The 25,413-nt window shown below is 29.8% G+C and overlaps 3 protein-coding genes across 7 annotated transcripts in view; 1 reads left to right on the forward strand and 2 right to left on the reverse strand.

The window, feature by feature from the left end:
* The window catches only part of LOC127286229 (glutamyl aminopeptidase-like), an 86,381-nt gene that overhangs the window by 17,968 nt on the left and 43,000 nt on the right, over positions 1-25,413 (reverse strand). The window lies entirely within an intron of this gene.
* Positions 136-23,168, forward strand: LOC127286225 (uncharacterized). The gene is made up of 2 exons (XM_051312586.1): positions 136-284; positions 16,968-23,168. The coding sequence occupies exon 2, from the start codon at positions 17,066-17,068 to the stop codon at positions 21,428-21,430; it is 4,365 nt and encodes a 1,454-aa protein (XP_051168543.1). The 5' UTR covers positions 136-284; positions 16,968-17,065; the 3' UTR covers positions 21,431-23,168.
* LOC127286232 (uncharacterized) lies at positions 22,631-24,623 on the reverse strand. The gene is made up of 2 exons (XM_051312607.1): positions 24,354-24,623; positions 22,631-24,269 (listed from the first exon to the last, which is right to left on the reverse strand). The coding sequence occupies exons 1-2, from the start codon at positions 24,435-24,437 to the stop codon at positions 23,103-23,105; spliced, it is 1,251 nt and encodes a 416-aa protein (XP_051168564.1). The 5' UTR covers positions 24,438-24,623; the 3' UTR covers positions 22,631-23,102.

Genomic DNA, 25,413 nt, shown 5'->3' on the forward strand with positions numbered 1-25,413 from the left:
AAAATCTCAGCTGGAATCGCACATTTAATAAATGTGAAAAATTTTAATGCAGTAAAAAAAAAGACACGTTTAAAAAATTAAATCCTTGATACAAAATATATCGATATGTCGACAACAATAAAAATAAATATTTAATGACATACAATATTTAAAAAAATGAATAAAATTTTGCTTGATAAAGTCAAATATTAAAATATTTAACTGACCATCTAGTTTTCAATGCTTCATTTCTCTATCGGAGACAATTTGATGCAGTTTTTTTGCTTTACAAGTGGTCATTCACGGTGAGTATAATATTTCTATAGGTATAATAATTTTTTATTTTCATTAAACTTCTTAAAATGTACCTATAATTGTTTCACAGTTATTTTATAAAAAATACAAGATTTTTTAATCTTATATTATAACTTATATCGTCTCTTCCAAATGGATCTATTTGGAAACATTACAATTCCATCTGAAGGAAATTTTTACAATCTTATATTCGTTTTAATCACAGAAAAAGTATATTTGACTTAACTAAATAGTTTAATTTAGTCAAATGCAATAAATCATTAAGTTCATTCAAATAAAAGTATTCAATTGAATAATTTTGTCATGAATCGCAACCAAACTTTTTTTTAACTGTATAGCAATGCATTTATTTCTTTGTTTCAAACATATTTTTCTCTGTGAGCATTATTGTCGTACTAAACTTAAAAGATAAAAATTATACTAATTTTAAATTAATTCCACGCCAAATTATACGCCCATTTGCAATTGTATCTCAGATTTAAAAAAAAAAAAAAATTTTCCTTTAGTACTAATTGAGACTAGTTTTCCTAATTTTTTCAATTTTTTTTTTAAAAAGTCGTTCACGAGATATGAATTTTTCAAAAATTTAAAATTTTATAATGATTTTTTATTTTTCAATGCTCATAACTTCCTTCAAACTCCATAAATTTTGAAAGTGATTTTTTATCATATGTATTTTTAAACGTACCCAGATAGCACGTAAGCTTGCCGCAAGCTTCAAATGTCCCACCTAACTCAAGCTTGCATGGTAAGCTTACCGAATGATTGCAGTGTAAGGTTACTGCAAGATTGCATAGTAAGATTATCGCAAGCTTGAATAGTAAGCTTGCACGGTAAGCTTGTGACAAGGTTGCCAATAACCTTCCCCAATCAGCACAGAAGTTTGCATTGAAAATGAGCACTATGCGCACTTGCAATCACGAGCACTTACGGCTACGCAGTACATTTTTTTGACCTCCCAGGAACTGGTACTCAATGTATGTACAAAAATAAATTTTCTGCCCCTAAAAAATTCTTTGTTATATTCCGCAAGATTGCACCAAGCTTGCGGCAAGTTTGCTGCAACCTTCTGTGCTGATTGGCAAGGTTATTTGGCAACCTTGCAAGCTTGCCATGAAAGTTAGCTTGGCAAGCTTGGTGCTATCTTGCGGAATATAACAAAGAATTTTTTGGGAGCAGGAAATTTATTTTTGTACATACATTGAGCACCAGTTCCTGGGAGGTCAAAAAAATTTACTGCGTAGCCGTAGGTGCTCGTGACTGCAAGTGCGCATAGTGCGCATTTTCAATGCAAACTTCTGTGCTGATTGGGGAAGGTTATTTGCAACCTTGCCACAAGCTTACCGTGCAAACTTAGTATGCAAGCCTGCGATAATCTTAACATGCAATCTTGCAGTAACCTTACACTGTAATCTTTCGGCAAACTTACCATGCAAGCTTGGATTAGGTGGGACATTTGAAGCTTGCTGAAAGCTTGCCGTGTTCACTTAGCAATATTGCGTGGCAAGCTTGCCGCAAGGTTGCTGCAGGTTTACGTACTGTCTGGGTACATACTTTTCAAAAAAGAAATAAAATTTTTCTAAACAATATTACTATCCAATTTTTAAGTATAAAAGATAAAATGTCATTTTTCTCAATTGACGAATTGATAGATCTTTTTCAAAATTTTTTGTTAAAAAATTTATAGCTTAATATTTACTCCTCTAATTTATAAAAAAAAATTAGAATGTAAAAAAAGAATTAGTGTTGATATATTTTAGAAAAAATTTATTGTTGTATATAAAAAATGTGAGTTGCAAGTTTTTTTCAATATTTTTTTTACCCAAAGACATACATTTAATAAATTTGAAAAATTTTAAAGCAGTAAAAATAAGACACGTGTAGAAAACTAAATCCTTGAAAAAAAATGTTTCCATATATCAACAACAGTTAAAAGAAATATTTAACGAAATATAACATAAAAAAACAATAAAATTTTACTTGATAAAGTCAAACGTTAAAATATTTAATATTATCCTTCTAACTTTTTTTTGCTTTATTTCTGTATCTACAAAAAAAATTAGTTGGAAATTTATTTAATATTTTCTTTTACAAAAGAAATTCATTTAATAATTGTGAAAAATTTTAAAGCAATAAAAAATAAGACACATTTAAAAAATTAAATTCTTGTAACAAAATATATCGATATGTCGACAACAGTTAAAAAAATATTTAACGACATACAATATTAAAAAAATCATTAAAATTTTGTTTGATGAAGTTAAACGTTAAAATATTTATAATATTATATTTCTAACATTTTTTGCTTCATTTCTGCATCTACGAAAAAATGGAGTTGAAATTTTTAGAATTTACTGAATTTAAAACGATTTTTTTTAATTTCAGACAATTATTAAATTTTTAGAATTGAAACTAAGGCATCAAATAATTTAAAACAAAAATTGACTTTCAACAGTTTTTAATTAAAAAATACTTTCAAATAATTGACTTTTTTATGAATATTATAAAAATAATTGAATTTTATAAGAGTTATAGTTGAAATTATTACATATCAGAAAGTTTTAGATGGAAAATTTTAGGTTTTGAATTTAAAATTTTTGATAATTTTATTTCCTCATTTTTCTTATCTAAATTTTAAACAATTATTAAATTTCATAATATTTTTAATTACAAAATAGTTGTAATATAATTGAATTTAAGAAGAATTTCATTAAAATTATTGAAAATAATTAATTTAGAGAAGAATTTTAGTTAAAAATTTGTTAGATAATTATAATGAAAAAAAATCTAAAGAAGATCAGCATTGTATACTAAAAAAGTCATATTTTGTTTAAAAATTTATTGCAAAATGTAAATAAAATCTCATCTTATTAAAATAAAGCCAAACATATTTAGGAAAAGACAAAAAGTCGTATAATTGGTCTTGTAACTATTGATTGAATACTTGACTCTATTTGTAATTAAATGCAACAAGGCCTGAACCGATAAATTAAATAATTTTTTAGAAAAGTATACCGAAAAATGGACGTCTGTGAAGTAGGCCTGAACATATCATGATATTAGTATTAGCAATTTACTAACTTTTAAGGTTCATTTAGGGCTAACAAGGCTTGAATATCCTAAATTTAAGGCTTTTAATTTATTTCTTAAATAAAGGTTCCTGCCAGCTTCACATTGAAGCTGGCCAGAACCACGCATACCTTCTTTATCACTATTCCTACTAAGCTCTAACTACAAGGAAAATTTAGGGCTCATTAAGGACTATCAAAATATTCCTTAACCTAATTAAAACATTTTCATTTTTTTTTAAATGTTCACATTTACACTTGTTCACGCTTGACTTTATTATTTTTTTAAAATGAGTTTCCGAGTAGTAGCAACGTAGGTCCATCAAACCAGCACCTCCACAATTACAATTTAGAAAACAGACTACACTAGATTTTTGGGCTTTTTAGGACTCCAAAAAAAAATATTCCTGATTTTTAAAAATCACCTCTTCAACAAAAACAACCCCTTTTAATATCAGCAACTTACATTTTCCTATTTTTCGAATTAATAAATTCATCGGATTCGCTTGAAACTCGTTACTCGGGGGTTTTTGGGGTCGCTGATTACGAATTTGATGTCAGATTTATATAATTCAAAATGGCGGATCCAATATGGCGGACGAATTTTTAAAAAGTAGTTGGATTTTTACGAAAATTGGTATCTAGGGGTTTTGGGAGTCGCTGATTACAAATTTATCGTCAGATTCTTCAAATTCAAAATGGCGGATCCAATATAGCGGACAAATTTTCAAAAAGTAGTTGGATTTTTACAAAAATTGGTATCATGTTTTTTTTTGGAGTCGCTGATTACGAATTTAACGTCAGATTACACTGGGTTACAAAAAAATGGTCAAGTCGTGTTTATTTAAAATTTTCTGTGTTTATGGAAATTTTAGGTGTCACTGAACAAGAATATACGCAAAAAAAAATTTTTTATTCCGTCAGTTCCGTAAAAAACGAGATTAAAGTGTCAAAAAATCGCTTTTTTAGCACTTTTTGAAGCGTTGTAAAACAAAAACGCAACAAGATAAAAATCTTCACGAGGGCTTGAATGAAAGCTTAAACCTTCAACTTTGAATTTCAAAACTGAAAAGTGCATGATAATTGCGCAGAAAATTTATTTAACATGAAATAACTATTTTAAATAGTCAAAATAGTTGGGATAGAGAGCACTTGTTAAAAATCGATTTTCATTACCGAATTTATTTGGAACTTGTTACTTGGAAGTTTTCAACGTTTCTATTGACGTTTCGAAAGTTGGATTTAAAAAATTCAAAATGGCTTTCAAATATTTCAAAAAACCCCGAGGAAAAAACTGCGAAAAAATTCACTCCATTTTTGAAATTTTTGAACCCCATTTTTAATCCGCCATTTTGAATTTTTTAAATCCAACTTTCGAAACGTCAATAGAAACGTTAAAAACTTCCAAGTAACAAGTTCCAAATAAATTCGGTTATGAAAATCGATTTTTAACAAGTGCTCTCTATCCCAGCTATTTTGATTATTTGCGATATTCATTTCATGTTATATAAATTTTGTGCGCAATTATCATCCACTTTTCAGCTTTGGGACTCAAAGTTGAAGGTTTAAGCTTTCATTCCAGCCCTCGTGAAGATTTTTATCTTGTTGCGTTTTCATTTTACAACGCTTCAAAAAGTGCTAAAAAGGCGATTTTTTGACACTTTAATCTCGTTTTCTATGGAACTGACCGAATGAAAATTTTTTTTTGGGTATATTCTTGTTCAGTGACACCTAAACTTTCAATAAACACAACAAATTTTAAATAAACACGACTTGACCATTTTTTTGTAACCCAGTGTTATTCAAATGTAAAATGGCAGATATAGTACGGTGGTCAAATATCTTTATGTTTCTACATGTGTCTGCATCCAGGGCAACTTCACGCGGTGACGGTGGGCAACGGAGGTTGTCCGCTATCCGGCTAAGTCCCTGGATAATGGCTTTGATGCCGTCACGGCAGACACACATAGGAAACGAATTACGATGCAGGGACTCGGAAACCCAGTATCGGCCAAGTTACATAAAAATTTCAACTATTTTTTAAAAACTCGTCCGCCATATTAAATCCGCCATTTTGAAATTTAATAATATGACGATAAATTTGTAATCAGCGACTCCCAAAACCCCTAGATATCAATTTTCGTAAAAATCCAACTACTTTTTAAAAATTCGTCCGCCATTATGAATTTTATAAATCTGACGTTAAATTCGTTATCAGCGACCCCGAAAACCCCCGAGTAACAAGATTCAAGCAAATCTGCCATTATTTAAAAAATTTCTCCTGTCATTTAAAATCAGCTATGTTTATTGAGGTTATGTCAAAATCCTGACGTGATGGAGCTAAACGGACTTCAGATTCGTGTTCAGCGCATCAAAATACATTTAGAAATAGTGGTCTCATTCCCCGGCCCGGGTACTTTTTTTTGTGTGGCTGTGTAATTATTGCGGTCAATCGAATCACAAAGAATCGCGATGTTTCAGGAAGAAGAAGGACGAAAATCAAAATGCAAACGCAGTGAACGAAGCTTTTCTCACTATTGACAGTGACAAGTGCCGTGATAATTCGTCATTCAATGCCGTAACTAACGAAAAGTGGTGCCTTGATAGTGGCTCGACTTCACATATGTGCAAAGACATGAATCTTTTCACTAACTCGCACAGTGTTAAAAGCGGAGTAAAACTTGCCAGTGACGCGACCGCGAATGTTACAGCAAAAGGTGACGTGATAATTACCACTTCGAATGGTAAAATCGACAAACCGATTCTTCTTCAAAACACGCTTCATTTTCCGAATTTACGGACAAATTTGCTTTCAGTGTCGAAAATCGTTGATAAGGATCATACCGTTCTTTTTACGAAAACTCACGCGCATATTAAGGACAAAGACGGGACATTAAAAATTATCGCGAAACGTGAAGTTGATTTATTTTTAGTTTACACCGAAACGACCGATTCCGTGAGTATTGTGAGTCCCATTAAAAGTGACGAAATTGAATGGCACATACGTTTGGGTCATTTAAATCGAAACGACATGAATCAAATGTTGAGAAACGAATCTGTGACGGTCATGAAATTCAAACTTGACAACAATCGTCCATCATGTGATACTTGTGCAGCTGGAAAGATAACTCGAGTTCCATTTCCAAAAGGAAGTCAGGGAGCAACCACACTTCTCGACATCGTGCACGTAGACCTTTGAGGCCCAATGAGGACGGAATCACTGGGTGGTGCTCGTTATATGCTGACTCTCACGGACGATTTCAGCCCGTGGACAGAAATTTATTTCATTCACAACAAATCTGACGTCACCGCTAAATTCCTGGAATACAAAAACTACGCTGAAACGCATACCGGACAAAGGATTAAATCGCTTCAATCCGATAACGGAAAGTAATTCATCAACACTGGAATGAATCAAATACTGCGAGATTTCGGTATACGTAATCGTTTAAGCGCCCCTTACACGCCACAACAACATGGAATTGAGGAGCGGAAAAATCGAACTTTGATCGAGCCAGCGCGTTGTTTACTTATTGATTCCGGATTGCCACTGACTTTTTGGGAAGAAGCAGTTATCTCAACATGCTATGTTCGCAACAGATGTATCACGAAACCACTGGGAAACGAGACACCCCACGAAAGATGGACAGGAAGACGTCCTGATATACGACACTTCAGAAAATTCGGAAAAAAGTCTTCTTTCTCGACAAATCGCCTAACAAGGATAAATTAAAACCTCGTGGAATTGAAGGGATCTTCGTTGGATACTCGACTGTCGCAAAAGCTTATAGAATTTGGGTTCCTGCTGAAAGAAAAATTCGTATCACGCGAGATGTGCAATTTATGGACAAATTTTCGACGAAAATCATTCGAGAAAATCCAGTCATCGAACAAGAAAGAGAATTCTTCTCTGATCAAGGAAAGGATCAAGATTTTGATGTCCCAGAAATGCCTCGAGCGAAGAGGAATCCCAAAACGAAACGATAGGGGAAAACAATCAACTGGAGGAATCTCGACAACGTGATTCGATTTCTTCCACCGACGACGACTTTTTAGGATGGGAGAGTGCCGAAATTGTCATGAGCGCGGATGAAGTTCCATTCCAACAAGCATTATCAGGATCTTACAGTGACAAGTGGGAAGATGCCATATTCGACGAAATTAAAAGTTTGGTATCAAACGACACTTTCGATTTGGTGGACAGACCCTCAAACGAGAAAATCATCAAATGTCGCACTGTACTCAGGAATAAAAACGGACCTGATGGAGAGCTTGAAAGGAGGAAAGCGCGCGTCGTGGCCAAGGGTTTCGCGCAGCAACCAGGTATTCATTTCTTTGAAACATTCGCTCCCGTTGCTCGTCTTAGTTCCCTCAGATCGCTGATAGCAGTGGCAGCCAAATTCGACCTTCATGTGACCCAATTGGACATCGAGACCGCCTACCTAAATGGAAAAATGGACACCGATGTATACATGCAGATGCCGGAAATGTTGCCCAAGATGCTTCGACGAATTGTGTCCGAGGAAAATGATCCTACGATTTTACATCGCTCCAAGGAAATGCTGAATCAATTCAAGACACCTTCTTCCGTGTGCAAACTCAAAAAGGCCATATACGGATTACGCCAGTCTGGTCGACAATGGCACACGATGCTCGACTCTGTCCTCCGAAGCATTAAACTGACACCAACAAATTCAGATCCATGCGTGTACACCGACAAAAACGAACTATTTTTCGTCTTGATATATGTCGATGACATCTTGATCATTTGGAAAAACAAGAAGAGAGAAAATGAAGTCAAAGAAAAACTCTCGCAGCCTTTTAAGGTCAAGGATTTAGGCAACGCTCGATATTGCCTAGGAATCGAGATAATTCGAGACAGGGAGAGTATAACTCTTTCCCAAACCGGCTACATCAACGAATTTCTGCACAGATTCAACATGAGTTCTTGCAAACCAGTCAGCACACCCCTTGCACCTGGATCAAGATTTGACGACAACGCAGAAGACTTGGAAAACGAGGAAAAATTTCCCTACCGAGAATTGATAGGTTCTCTCATGTACGCAGCAATCGGGACAAGACCCGACATCGCACACGCTGTTAGCGTACTTGGACAATTTAGTCATAATCCGAAACGAGCACATTGGACCGCCGCCAAACGAGTTCTCCGGTACCTCCAAGGAACCAAGGATTTGGGACTCAAATTTCAAAGGTATTCGAAGCCTTTAAGCTCCTTTGTCGACGCCGATTGGGCCAACTGTACAATTGACAGAAGGTCCTATACAGGCTCTATTTTCATTTTTGGAGGAGCAGCTATCTCATGGGAATCGCGAAAGCGGCGCACAACTTCGCTATCATCGACCGAGGCCGAATACATGGCCATTTCCAAAGCGGCAAAAGAAGCTGTATATATCATTCGACTTCTCAGGGATCTACGCTTATCGAAATTTGCCAAGCTGACAATCTACAATGACAATCAAGCAGCTGGAAAGCTCGCCGAAAACCCCGTGTACCACTCTAGATCGAAACACATTGATGTGAGACATCACTTTATCCGCCAAGTTTTGAAGGATTATCCAGTCTACCTCGAGTACCTACCCACGGATCAGATGATTGCAGATGCTCTCACTAAGGGCCTTCCTGGACCAAAATTTTCGAAGTGTATTTCCGGCTTTGGACTTAAATCGGTTTCATCATCACCGGTCGCGAATTGAGGGAGAGTGTTGGAGCGATCAATTCACGCTCTTAATTCAAATTGAAACTTTTATATTATATAGATGGAGTTCTTTATCGCCTTTTAGAAACACGCCTTTTCTTAATTCACACTGACACACACACAGTTCAATTCTCTCACTCGAGACGTAAAGTAAGACATTTCTTTTTCTGTATAATTTCCAATTATTCTCATTAAATGTTATTTTAAATATATTTTCGTGGATCTCATTTCATCAATGCCACCCCACTCTAATAAAGACAGGTTATAAGAAAAAAAATTCTGCAAATAGATCGAAGTTTACTCTTTTGTTAAATTTTAGAGGTAATTTTTATATTTAGGGATGAAGCTCAAAAATGGAAAGATGTAATTTTGAAGAGCCCAAAATTATTGGGACATGTTAGAAGAAAAAAAAAGAAATTATGCAAATACTTCAAGGTTTTCCCTTATATGTATTATTTATTATTATTATATTATTATAATATTATATTTATTATTTAATATTTATTTTCCCTTAAGTTTAGGCGTGAAGCCCAAAATGAGAAGTGGTAATTAAGGTTAGGGGTTTACTCTTGTTGACTAAGTAATGAGCTTCGAACGAATAGCTATTCGTTCGAAGCTCATTACTTACCCTGATGAAAATTCCGACCTCGTTTACAACGTCGTATTCTAAGTAGTTTGCATCGTAGTAAACAACGTAGAAAACGATATAGTAAACAACGTCGTAAATGAAAGCGGAATTTGGGATAGCAAATGACTTCATTTACTACGTCGTTTACTACGTCGTTTACGATGTTGCAAAAATTATTTTAATATTATTTATTTAGTAATTTTTTTTAATTTAGTAATTAAAAAATCAATAATTAAAAAAAAAATATTATTTTTTAATAGTTATTATTATTATTATTTTATTTTTAATAATTAAATTAAAATAAAAAAATTCAGTATAACAGAATTTATCACTCGGTAAAATATTAATACATATATAGGAATATATCAATCCTCCAAGTCAAATAAATAAATTTAAAATCCTTTTATAACGTTTCGACGTTACACCCGCCCTCTTCAGAAACTGAAATTTTTTTTATTATAATACTTAAATACAAATCATTATTTTACATTTTTCTTTTTTGTACGGTTAATTAAAATATAAAAGTATAAAAATTATTTACTGTAAAAACGAGTGTCAGAAAGATTTTGATTACGTGACATTACATCGACGTCAACTGATAAACTAACTGGGAAACAGTAGTCTTAGACGAAAAAGAAAACAGGTGTACATTTTTAGGTCAATGAACCCATGGTAGGTGTATATAAAATATTAACATTTTGATACATTTGATAGTGAAGACTAGTTTCTGAAATTTGATTCAATATTTCCATTTAAATTATTTAGTAAGAAATATAACTAAAAATTAAAAATTTTTTATTTATATGAATAAACAAAATTTTCTTCCCCCTTATAATAACTTTTTTTCAATTTTTTTTAGAAAAGAAATTAATATAATTTTTATTTAAATTTTTGATATCATCTTTTTTGTTTAGTGGTTTCTTTTGTAAACCAATATGTATCATTTCAGAAATTAGTCTTTTTCGCCAAACTGGTTCATTGTCTAAAATCGAGATGTCATTCCAATCAAATTCATGATTTCGTACTTGTCTATGAAGAGCTATGACATTTGTTTTTGATTTTTTTTGTTCCGCAATTCTAACTCCAAGCATTCTTTTTGACTCTCCCACATAACTCGCAAGACAATCCTTACATTTTAATTTATATACACAATTTGTTTTTTTAATTTTTTTGGTTACGTCTTTACCTTTTTTTACATAACTGTTGTTATTGTTTATTTTCGGAATCGTTAAAATATTTAGATCTTGTAATAAATTAGATGTTTTGTAAAAAATATCTTCCGAAAAAGGTAAAACAATTTTTTTAGCACGACGATAGTGTGTTTCCATGCTAGGTTTATTTTGGTTTGCATTAATAACATGGAGTCGATTTTTAATATGTTTCTTACACGGAGAAAAAAGATTTCTTTTATAAAGTAACTTTTACTACTTTCAGAGTAAAACTGGACCAACTCGAAGTTTCTGCGCATCTCTGGCAATTTTTACTCCAAAAATAGTAAAATTTATTATTTCTGTAGTAAATTTTACTGTTTCCGTAGTAAGTTTTACTATTTCTAGAGTAAATTTTACTATTTTTGGAGTAAAAATTGCCAGAGATGCGCAGAAACTTCGAGTTGGTCCAGTTTTACTCTGAAAGTAGTAAAAATTACTTTTTCTTTTTCTCCGTGTAACAAAGTTAAGGGGATAGCCATTTTCTAACAATAATCTTATAACAATCTCAATATTTTTATCATGGAAAATGACATTGGAAAGTTTAATTGCCCTATCAATTAAATTATAAACAATAGCAATTTTTTGTGAAATCGGGTGATGAGATCGAAAGTTTAAGAAGCGTCCTGAAAATGTACGTTTAGTAAACCAGCCAGTAATTAAGATATTATTTTGTTTTATAATTAGTACGTCAAGAAAGCTAATAGAATTATTGTTTTCAATCTCATATGTAAATTGTATACGTTCATTATAGGAATTGAAAATCTTCAGAGTTTCATCAATTTTATCATACGGGATACAAGTAAAAACATCATCCACATAACGAAAAAAGAATATTGGTACATAGGATAACCTACTTAGACACATTTCTTCAAGGTCACTCATAACGATATCCGCAAATAATCCCGAAATTGATGAACCCATGGGGGTTCCGTAAATTTGTTTATAATATTTTTCATTAAATTGGAAGTACGTGTTATCATAAAGAAAGCGAACAACATTTAACAATTCATCCAATGATATGTTTATATTTTGCGAAATGAGTGTATATCTTCTTTCAATACTTTTTAAAACTAATTCACAAGAAACATTAGTAAATAAAGACTGAGAATTGAGGAACATAAAAAATCAAAAACAAATGTCATAGCTCTACATAGACAAGTACGAAATCATGAATTTGATTGGAATGACATCTCGATTTTAGACAATAAACCAGTTTGGCGAAAAAGACTAATTTCTGAAATGATACATATTGGTTTACAAAAGAAACCACTAAACAAAAAAGATGATATCAAAAATTTAAATAAAAATTATATTAATTTCTTTTCTAAAAAAAATTGAAAAAAAGTTATTATAAGGGGGAAGAAAATTTTGTTTATTCATATAAATAAAAATTTTTTAATTTTTAGTTATATTTCTTACTAAATAATTTAAATGGAAATATTGAATCAAATTTCAGAAACTAGTCTTCACTATCAAATGTATCAAAATGTTAATATTTTATATACACCTACCATGGGTTCATTGACCTAAAAATGTACACCTGTTTTCTTTTTCGTCTAAGACTACTGTTTCCCAGTTAGTTTATTAGTTGACGTCGATGTAATGTCACGTAATCAAAATCTTTCTGACACTCGTTTTTACGGTAAATAATTTTTATACTTTTATATTTTAATTAACCGTACAAAAAAGAAAAATGTAAAATAATGATTTGTATTTAAGTTTTATAATAAAAAAATTTTCAGTTTCTGAAGAGGGCGGTTGTAACGTCGAAACGTTAAAAAAGGATTTTAAATTTATTTATTTGACTTGGAGGATTGATATATTCCTATATACACTACCGTCCGAAATTATGCGAACTCTGCTTTTTCAACAACTATAAAACTGTTCAAATCTCCAAAAATATTAAAACTAAAATTTTTTCCTCTTTATTTTATTAACGTTAATAAAATTCTGAAAGAAATGACACCTTGACAAAGAGAATATGTTAATTTTTCAATTGGATATCTAAGAAAAACCCAATTTTCAATGTTTTTACTATTTTTTTTATTTCTCTGGCAAAAATTAATATTTTTAAACGTTCTTAGGCTCATTGAAATCGTATTTTGCTATGCAATTCAAATTATATAAAACAATTCATGTACACATTCTTCCCTACCGTATGCAAACCGTGAAAGTTGGCTCATAAAATGTCAAAAAATTGTGATTAATATTTATATGACAAAAAATGATCAGTAAAATGTAGAAATCTTAAATTTACTTACATAAATCAGAGAAGTTTAGAATGATATATTTACTTGATTTTTAAACATTATATTTTATTGTAGAATTAAATTTAAATTTTTTGACATCTTATGAGCCAACTTTCATGGTTTGCATACGCTAGGGAAGAATGTGTACATGAATTGTTTTATATAATTTGAATTGCATAACAAAATACGATTTCAATGAGCCTAAGAACGTTTAAAAATATTAATTTTTGCCAGAGAAAAAAAAAATAGTAAAAACATTGAAAATTGGGTTTTTCTTAGATATCTAATTGAAAAATTAACATATTCTCTTTGTCAAGGTGTCATTTCTTTCAGAATTTTATTAACTTTAATAAAATAAAGAGAAAAAAATTTTAGTTTTAATATTTTTGAAGATTTGAACAGTTTTATAGTTGCTGAAAAAGCAGAGTTCGCACAATTTCGGACGGTAGTGTATGTATTAAAATAAAAAAATGTTTATCAAAGTATTAGTGAAAACATTTCATTCAAAAAAGAATTTGTCTCAAATCTAATAAATAGGAGAGACATCGGGCAGAAAAAAATTTCGACAAGAAAAAAATTTTCGATCACTGCTTATATACCAATCTAATGGCACCTCAACTGCGAGAAACAGTTATGATGTTCACCCTCCCTGTGGCGCACGGTGCGCGGGAACGAGCTTAGAAATTGACAAAAATGACGACAAAATCTCATAGTGCCATCTTTTTTATCACTTAAAATTATGTAAGAAAATGTTTTTCCCAAACTCTAAATCGCAGAGTTTCGCGTTTTTTAAATCATTTTCTAAAAAAAATAACTTTTTAACACTAAATCTTTTTTAATGCTTTAAACTTTTTTATATATAGATGATTAAGATTAATTATTTTTATTTTAGCATAAATTATAAATTTGGTCATAAAATACAAAAGTTAAACTTTTTATAGATGACAAAAGAGATCATAAGCTACTGCTCAAATTTAAACACCGCGTGACATGGTAATTTACTAGTAATCCAGTCAAGTTAGTCTAAAAACAAGGCATATCATGTTTTAACTCAGGACCTCAATTTTTTTCCCTTAAACCCTTCATTTTGGGGTAAAAAGAAAGTACCTAAATTTGGTACTTCGAACTGCTCTCTCAAATATGGCCCTTTTGAAATTTTTACATAGAATCTCATTTTATTACCATTGTATGTAAAATCTCAAAAGGGTCAACTTTGAGAGACTGTATATCGGAAACTATTAGAGCTATTGCATTGTACTTTTTTGTAAATAGTCAGAAATTTTGTCAGCTTTTATGATAAAATGTCATGAAAGGCGGAAATTTGAAAACTGAATTTTTGCACCTTTTTCTTAAGAAAAATTTTAGGTTCCGGTAGCAGTTCGAAGTACCAAATTTAGGTACTTTCTTTTTACCCCAAAATGAAGGGTTTAAGGGAAAAAAATTGAGGTCCTGAGTTAAAACATGATATGCCTTGTTTTTAGACTAACTTGACTGGATTACTAGTAAATTCTCATGTCACGCAGTGTTTAAATTTGAGCAGTAGCTTATGATCTCTTTTGTCATGTATAAAAAGTTTAACTTTTGTATTTTATGACCAAATTTATAATTTATGCTAAAATAAAAATAATTAATCTTAATCATCTATATATAAAAAAGTTTAAAGCATTAAAAAAGATTTAGTGTTAAAAAGTTATTTTTTTTAGAAAATGATTTAAAAAACGCGAAACTCTGCGATTTAGAGTTTGGGAAAAACATTTTCTTACATAATGTTAAGTGATAAAAAAGATGGCACTATGAGATTTTGTCGTCATTTTTGTCAATTTCTAAGCTCGTTCCCGCGCACCGTGGGCGTTGAGCGAACTAAAGTCCAGAGCTGAGCCATCAGCGCAGCGCGGAAACATTTGAAAAATTTGATTTTATTACATATTTTATTTGATTTTAAATATGACAAATAATTAACTTAATAAATAACTAATGTCATAAATAATTATTAATAACATAATGTCATACTTGATAATTCGTTAATTACTTATTTTTAACGAAAATTAGACAAAAAAAAATTTGTGGACAAAAAAAATATTACGATAAAGAAAATAATTTTTTTGTTAAATTTTCGTATTAAAAAAAATTTTTTCAAGACAATTATTTGTAACCTAAAAAAATATCACGATGAGAATATAATTAACAAAAAAATTACTAGTAGCACAAAAAAAATTTCACCATGAGGAAATAATTTTTTTAAAATTTTCTTTGTAAAAAAATTATTGGTAGCTCAAAAAAAATATCACGATGAGAAAATAATTTTTTGTCAAATTTTCTCTGTAAATAAATTCATTAACTAAATAAAGTAATTATTAGTTACTTAATTTTGTATTACGAAAATATAACAAAAAAAATATTTGTAGCACAAAAATAATATCAAGATGAGAAATTTAATTATTTTTAAGTTTTCTCTGAAAAAAAATGAGGCGCATGATTTTTCCCAAAAATTAAAAAGGTCGAAAATTGAATTGATCGAATTACATTAAGTCAATATTTTATTTGAACGAAATTATAAATGATCGATATTTAAAATGGTCAACATTTTATTTGGTCGATATTTTACTTATTCGAAATTCTAAATGATCGATATTTAAAGTGGCCGATATTTTATTTAGTCAATATTTTATTTTATCGAAATTCTAAATGATAGACATTTATGAAGGTCGACATTTTATTCAGTCGATTTTTTATTTGGTCGAAATTCTAAATAACCGACATTTTATTTAGTAGATATTTTATTTGATCGAAAATCTAAATGGTCGATATTTAAAGTGGTCGACATTTTATTTAGACGATATTTTATTTGGCCGAAAATCTAAATGATCCACATTTAAAGTGGTCGAAATTTTATTAGTTAGATATTTTGTTTGGTAAATATTCTAAATGAACGACATTTAAAGTGGTCGATATTTTATTTGTTCGATATTCTAAATGATTGAAATTTAGAAGCATCGAATTTTATATTCATCAAAATTTAATTTGGTCGATATTTTTAAAGCTCGACACTTTTTTAGCTATACGAGTTTCCTTTCTATGTAGTTTCTATCATTTAGAATATCAAACAAATAAAATATCGACCACTTTAAATGTGGATCATTTAGAATATCGACCAAACAAAATATCGAACTAATAAAATGTCGACCACTTTAAATATCGAGCATTTAGATTTTCAATCAAATAAAATATTGACTAAATAAAATGTCGACCATTTAAAATTTCAACCAAATAAAATATCGACCACTTTATATATTGATCATTTAGAATTTCGAATAAACAAAATATCGACCAAATAAAATGTCGACCACTTTAAATATCAATCATTTAGAATTTCGATCAAATAAAATATCGACTAAATACAGTATTAATTAGATTTTTTTTCAATGTGAAGCTAGCAGGAACCTTAATTTAAAAAATAAATTAGAACCTAAAATTTAGGGTATGGAAGCCCTGTTAGCCTTAACTGAGCCCTAAAAGTTAGTGAATTGCTAATACTAATATCATGGTATGTTCCGGCCTACTTCACAGACGTGAAAAATTGCTCTTTTTGAATTAGTGTGAGGTCTCCATAAAATTCTTAAAATGTACATATAATTTTTTAACGGTTACTTCATCAGAAAAGTACAAGATTTTTTAAATTTATATAATTATTTATAACTTCCCTTCTAAATAGGTCTAATTTAAAAAATTATATTTTATCCGACCGCTCAACCGATCCTTGTATTAAAAAGCTCAATTAAACAAAAAGTAAAATTATTTCAGGTTTTCTAAGGAAAAATTAAAACTTTACAAAAGTGTAAAAATACAACAGCAACTGTAAAAACATTGAAAAATAAAAACAACAATAACCGAATCGGCTCATGATGAACGACACATCAGTTTTCGTACAATATTCATCGAATTTTCAGTTCCTATCTATTTGTCACTACATTACCACTCTCGGAGTTATCTTTTATAACAAAGGCCTAATTACGTTGAAGCAGCGAAATCAAACTATCCCTGTACTCAATACTTATTTTCAATACCTTCATAATTCCAACAATGTATCCGAGAAAAAACTCCAACTTCTAAAAAATGTACTAATAGGAACTGATCTTTATGGTGGCGGCGAAAATGAAACACTCGATTTGAAATATGTAAATGAAACATACCAGTACATCTTAAACACTGCTCTCTTTTCTCACTATGGACATATTACCGGATATTTAGCAGGTATAATCAACAAGGCAGATAATACATCTTATTCCAAACTTATGAAAACCATAAAGCAGGAACTCTTTAACAATTACACCAGTATAGATTACTGTTTAAAAACAAACAAAAGCAAGAAACTCACTTTTTTGTCTGCTAAAAAAGTGTTTTTTGAATATCTACTGCCAATATTTCCCGAGCCAGAAAATAAAGATATGAACATAATGGAAGTGGATTATTTATACGCAATGGCTGGTTTAAAAATTGTCAAATCCATACTTGGAGAAACTCTAAACGCTTCGTTTGGTGATTTAATTTCAATTACACGAGAGTTTGATTTACAAGAGGCTTACGGTACCGAAACTTATGAAATAATGTTAGCAGCTTTTTCAACACCGGCACTATTTTTTTACGCCTCTAAGGAAAAAGAAACATTCAGGGAGAAATATCAAACTTCGTTTAATGCAGAATTTTGGAATGAAGTTTATGAAAATTTATTTTCAAATATTAATTTAGAAATGAATAAAATTGAAAATCATTATTTTGAAAACAACCTTTATTACAAACTCGAAAAGGAAATGAAAGAATTAAAAAATCGAAGATTATTGGCAACAACTATACTAGAGAAACATTGTAACTATTCTGGTTTTAAAAAACATGAAAATGAATATGTGACAAACTATATGTCATATTATCATTTCTTTACAAAAATAAGTGTTCCTTCTGGTTGTTCCGTAAAAAATCTACCCGAATTGCAAGTTGTTTATGAGAAACAGTTTGGAAATGTAAGAAAGACAAAATATGAAATTGAAAAGATTGCAATAAGAAAAGTTTTAAATGACAGTAAAGTAATAGAAAAATTAGACTCAAAATCTATTGTTAGTGATGCAAAAGCAAAAGATTATCCAATGTACATGGCAAACATGCCACCTATGGCAAGAAAGATAAACCCCAAAGTATACCTACTGTTTGCAATTAAAGAAGAAGGAAAAACAGATTTTTATGCCATTATAGATAACGATAATGTTTTGTCATTACTCGTAAGAAGTGATAACAAACAAGAGTTTGGTAATGTAATTGCTAATGATCCATATACAGAAATGGAAATAAATATAATTGCCAATGATTTGAAATTCGCTCATGAAGATAGCGAAGCATTTATTGAAAGGATTGCCGAAATAAAGACAAGACAATTTGTAAATAAGCTAATGGTCGACTATAAAAATGAAACTACAAAAGAGAAGGTTTTTAATTTTCTAAAAATACTTGTACCATTTTACAATTGTATTGAAAGCGTAAAAGCGGATAGCAAAATTGGAGCCGCAATAAGCTGTCCTTCAGATGTTCTCTCCTTAATTCCTGGAGTAAGTCTTGCCACAAAATACGCAACAAAAATAAGCGACAACTTTATCATTGGATCTGGCAAAAAATATTTAATTAGAAGTACTTTTGCAAGTACAGCAAGTGCCAGTAGATTAACTTCATTATATCAAATTTCAAAAGTGTTGGCGAGATCCGTTTCGCAGGAAATTCTTACCAAGCACCTGTTAAAAGATTTATCTATTACCTTCCTACGAGTTATAGATCCTGGAATTGAATTAATCAACAACTTAGGCAAGTTTGGCTACCAAAAATTGCACAAGATATATAACACTATGATTCAAAACATTCCAAAGATCAATACAAATCTAAAATTGTTATTAACAACTGTGTTAAAAAAGCTTAATAGGAATATGAAACTGTCAACATTTAATGGTCTGATACCAAAGGTTCTTAGAGACGAGAATAATTATAAACTCGTTCAATACTATTATCCTAACGGTGAAAATTTCTTTGGACCCACATGCATATCATCATTTGGAAATACTGCAGAACTAAGAACCATTGAAGGCAATCCATTTCAAGTTCCCGTGTTGCCAACAAAAGATGACATAAACAAAATTTTCTATCGTGAATATATTCCAGCAACTACTGAAATTTCTAATGTGAAACTGGAAATGGGAGAAAATGATCTACTCCGAAGTGACTTACCTTATCTTAATGCAGATACGAAAATAATACCTACTTATAAAGTTATTCCCGAAACTTCAAAGGGATCTGGAGACCTTTATTCTAAGAAAAGTTTGACAAATATTGATGTGTCTGGAATGGAAAGAGATGAAATTATTCGACAACTTATTCCTTATCTTAATTTAGATGAAGATAGGAAAATAATAAAAGATTATATAGTTTATCATAATACGAATGAATGGAATAAGACGCCAATGAAACCAGATACGTCACAAGGAAACGTGCCAAGGGAATTACAAAGTGATAACATTCCGTCAACTTCAAGGCTATCTGAAGGATTGGTTCGAAGTAACTTCAAATCTTCACTTTGGTATGGAGAAAATAATTATCGTGAAATGTTATTATCTTTAGAAGACTTAAAACCTAAAAATTGGGCTGATTTATACAAAAAGAAAGAAAGATTAATAATGTTACAAAAGAATATCGAGAAAATACGTTGGAATCAAGACATGATGTTTCATGAAATGCCAAAAGAACTGTGGTTTAAACAAACATTAAACAGACCCCATATTGTTAAGTATTTGGAGCAAATGAAAGGACAGGATTTTTATTTCAATGATATTACCCTATTGACAGATATTCGTCCAAGTGAAATTAATCTTGTTAATAAGAAATCATACTCCTTAACAACAGAAATTCGTTATCACATGACAATTGATTCTCAATATGGACTTGTTGATTTGGCTGAATTTGATAAGAGTTGGAAAAACCAATTTGTTGTTTTTCCAGAACTCGAATTTCACGTAGTAAATGCTGAATTCAAAAATGGAAAGGATTTCTTACTTTTAGAACTAAAACAAAAGCCAATATTGAAATTAAATTGGCAAAAACAAAGAATGAAGTATAGCTTTTCACTGAATAATAAAGAAGTAAATACATATCCAAGAAGTGTAAATATCGAGAATGCGGCTAATCTTATCTCATTAAACATTCCTCTGCGTAGAGTAACTGAAAGGGAAAAATTCTTAAAAGGTTACATTTTAAGAATTGATCCAATTGAAACTCGTGTTCCTACTTATGAAATGTTGGCAGGTGATATAAATGCAGGTATAATACCTTCTGAAAGATTTAACGAATGGAAAATAACAAATCACATTTTTATTGATGATGTTCTATTTGAAGAATCTGCATATCAGGTTAAAAATTTGGAAATTGCAAAACAAACTATAAATTATATTTTTGATGAGACTCATTTACAGAATGTTGAAACTGTGTATGAAATGTATAAGTTACTTTCAATTCGGCAAAGTATGCGATTTGAGGATTATTATGTACTGTATTCACATTTGGCAAAAACTTTACCAAAAAATTTACATGCACAAAGATGTTTTTCAGCTGCACTAAACAGATTGGCCCTTAGACAGTGTGATAATAAATTTATTAAAATTCCAAACATACTTTATGGTGCTTGCCCAGTAAATAGCAAAATTTGGCAAGAAATGTTATCAATTAAAAATTTTCGTAAGCAATTTAAAACAAAAAATTTTCTTGTTTATTCTAATGCTGAAGATGCTATAAAAAATGTTCGCTTGACTACTGAATTAAACCTATTCCTATTGGTGAAATATGAAATTAAAAATCCATCTGGAATAGTGTACATTGATCCTAATTATTTCGAAGTTCCAAAGGATGTGTATTATATTCATGACACAATCAAATTGCAAAATTTCGGGAAAGAAATTACACCCGTTAATGGATTTGATTTTTTCACATTGGTATTGCAGGATGTTGAAATTACAAAAGAAGGACGAATGGTTAATTCGGTAAAAAAGTTAAATACATTATTTTCAACTAATGATAAATTTTATATTAATCTAAATCCACGAGAAAGTTTCAAAGTTATTGATTTTGGAAAATCGATGGAAACTGGACAACCTATTGTTCAAGGAGAATTGGTAATTGATAATATTCCGTCAACTTCAAAACAATCTGGACAACATACTTCGCAAGGAACTTCCCAGTAAATAAAAATTAGGAGTAAGCGAAAAGAATTGGTGGTAACTTAAGCTGAATTCGGTTTGGCGAAAAAACTGAATTGGAACGTTACAATGAATTATTTTTTTCTTACCATGAATTCTTTTCTTTTGAACATTTGAATTGACGTTTGTTTATTCGAGTTTACATTATAAATGAAAAGAATAAATATTTCGAAGTCTAAAAAATCCGATTTGGAATAAGAAGTATATAATTTTTTAAAAAGAAATAAAAGTACCTTTGTTAAGGGTTTGGAGAATTTAAAAGAAAAAGTGTTTTATTTTAATGATCTTACTTTTTTGACAGATATTGCACCCAAAAAATTGTCAAATTTTGCCTTAGAGAACGAAGTACGTTTTCACTTAACGATGAATTCTCAATTTCGATTTATTGATCTTTCTGAATTTCAGCATACTTTGAAAAACCGATAAATTTTATTTCCGGAAATTGAGTTTACTGTGGAGAATACTTATTACATTAAAAGAGAGCCTATTTTACAAATAGATCAAAAATAGTTCAAAAACCAATTAAGAAAGAGAAATGGATTAAAATTAGAGAAGAAAATTCAAAGTTACTTGACAATCAAGAAAAATATCAATTAAAAAGGTGCACAGATATTGAAGATGCTGCATACTCCAAATCCACTAGAATACCTTTACATAGATTGAGTGATTCGAAAAAATGTTAAAAGAATATATATTAAGATTAGGTTCCAGTGAATATACACTGGGTGTCGATTATGTAATTTGATTTGACGTCAAAATTAAATTCATTTTAACGTCAAAGTCAAATTTAATTCAACAAATTCATTGTTTTATTTAACTTAGACGTTAAATTAAAATTTAATTTTTTATTTCAATTTAACGTCGCATTCAAATTTATTTTTTGATAGCAATTTGATGTATTGCAATCAAAAAATAAATTTGACGTCAAAGTCAAATCAAATTACATAATCGACTCCCAGTAAAAATACAGAATTATACTCGATTAAAATGATTCATTTTATTAATAATATACCATCAGACGTTTCGACATCAACGTTAATGTCCTCTTCAGTGTAAATAATTAAATAATTTGTTGAAATAAAAATTCGTTAACATGTACTCTGACTTGATTCGGCGAGATGATTCTTTGGCACAAAAATAATTATCATTATAAGAGCATATAAAAAATAATAATCTGACTAATAGTTATGTATATTTTATATATTTATTGTAAATTATATATTTCTCATAATACATAAATTAACATAAGTTACATTATTAATATTGTTTAATAAACATTCTATTATAGTATATTTCATAGTTTATGTATGTAATTTATACTAGACTTAATTAATCTAGTTTTCATCCCAATTTCATTGGAGTGTACGCTTCCAAGTCATTAAAACCGCAATGTACGAATATAATTTGCAAATTAATGTTAATATAATGCATTGTAACTTAAAATTATTTTCAATTCCAAATTAAATTTAACAATTTTATTGCATTAAAAAAAATTATTGTAAGAATCATATCATTAATGTGGCATGGCGCAAACCCTACTGTGTTAAAACAAAATTATGGCTATGTGCTACACTACAAAAAATATTTTTAAAAACATCTTATCAACAAGAACTAAAGCATCGAATGATTATTTTAAATTATTTAATTCTGTTCCATTTTATTTTAAGGTCTCCAAACCTGTATTTGATAAAATAAAAGTATTACTTGTTTTTTTATAATTTAATCCTTCGAAAAATGATATAAAGCGACCTGGCTCGGCATGATAAAAACGAATTACATCATTAAACTCAAATTTTTCCACCGCATTAATAAGCGGGATATCATATGCGGGATAACCTATTAATTTATATTCAAAAATTGATAAACCATTTCGTTCTAAACTGATCGAAAAGTATAAACCAAAACTCGAATGAACTTCTTTTTGCAATTGTTGTAATTCTATTGTCATGTTCTTGTAATTTATCAATATTGTTAAAAATTCCAAATCCTTATAACCTAATGCATGAAATGAATATTTTAAATTATTTAATTCTGGTCTTTTAACAGTCTGCAAACCTTTATTTGACAAAAGAAATTTCTTTCTTTCTGATTCATTATTTAATCCTTCGAGATTTGATTTAAAACGACCTGGTTCGGCATGATAAAAATGAATTACATCATTTAACTCAAATTTTTCCACCGCATTAATAAGCTTTGTACCACATGGGGGACAACCTAAAAATTTATACTCAAAAATTGATAAACCATTTCGTTCTAAACTGATCCAAAAATATACTTCTTGTTTAAAGTATGCATGAACTCCTTTTTGCAATTGTTGTAATTCTATTGTCATGTTCTTGTAATTTATAAATATTTTTAAAAATACTTCATCATTCAAACCCAAGGCATCAAATTCATATTTTAAATTATTTTCTAATTTGTGTGAAATTCCTTTTCCTTGTGATTTTGGAAGTGACACATCATTAGACTTGTTAGTTGACAATGGAAACCAGTTTTTGGTTTTAATTATCATCCGTAATGGAACATTTTTTGATGCGGATACCATAGGTACACAATTATAATTTGTTGTTAATGTATTTGTGCAATTTGTTTTTCCGGTAAGATTTAATTTGATTAATTTTTTTTCATGTTGTGGATAAGGAAAACAGAAAAACTTTAAATCTTCTATTTTAGAAGGTGTCTCTACCGTTAAGCTAAATGTTGTACCTTGTTTAATTATTATACCAAAATTAGTATTATCATTGAAGGTTTGATAATTAGGTCTTTGATTGGTCAGTGATCCTGAATTATCTCGAACTAAAGGCTCGATAGCTCGTGCAGTTAGCTAAAAGATGAATTTATAGTTAAATGAAAAATGCATGTGGTGATGAGGCACATTTATCTTTTAATTAATATTTTAAAAACTTACTGTCAAATTCCATGGCAGTGTAGGCTGTGAAATTGTACTCGACACAAATATTAGAAGCAATTTTATTAATATTAACGAAATCATGATTTACTATTTCACGAGTGACTACTCGTTTGACAACTTTGATAAAAAATTAGTTAACTTTTACTTTTTATATATTTTTTACAGTTTACATAGGTGTGAAAATCGGCAGAATTTTTATAATCGATGACGTTAATCGATGACGATAATATTAAATCAATAGAACTTTTTTGGAATAATTCAACAATAATATATAGTTGCTATTGCGTCTATTTGTGTTCTTTATAATAAATTAGAATAAAAAAAATGTCTTTTTATAAAAAATATTAGACGCAAGTAACCATTTCTAGTTTTTATTGTTTGTATAGGTGATTAAAAATTAACAGAAATTCATTATCTATGACGTTAATCGATGACGAAAACATTAAATCAATGAAACTTTTTTTGAATAAGTCAACAAGGAAATAAAAATTATATATATTTTTTATATAAATTGTTTTTTTATTTTAAGTGAAAAAAATAAATAAAATAGAAAAATATAATTAATTATTTAAAAAAAATTTATTTATAGGGTATGTGCACCAGTGGTGGATCAGGCACCAATGGTGGATCAACAGCGTTAAAAAGGTTAAAATAAGCTATTTCTAATTGAACTAAATGTTTCAATCGTTTAGGGGAGGTGTATAGATAAGTTTTATGAAATAAAATCATTTGAAAATATTTAGGAAAACAAAGCAATACAACAATTGTTGATTTTATGCTTTTTCACATGAAATCTTAAAAAATAATTGTTCAGTCTAAATTTTTTTAATTTTTAGAGTAGAAAGTAATCAATTCTTTCCATATAGAATTCTTTTGGAAAAAAATTTACATCATTAAGTTATTTTTGTGTAGTGTAAAGGGGTAAATGATCCACAACTGGAGCAATGTCATTTTATTGTTGAATGTGGGTGTGAGGCGGTGTAAACGTTACAAGCAGGTCGAAAACTACACGATAGTGTCCTTGAAGACTTGTTAATTCATACTATTGTAAAGATTA

Source organism: Leptopilina boulardi, unplaced genomic scaffold (genome assembly GCF_019393585.1).
Source record: "Leptopilina boulardi isolate dan_hultmark-lab unplaced genomic scaffold, ZJU_Lbou_2.1 LbouV2_351, whole genome shotgun sequence".
NCBI lineage: Eukaryota > Metazoa > Arthropoda > Insecta > Hymenoptera > Figitidae > Leptopilina > Leptopilina boulardi.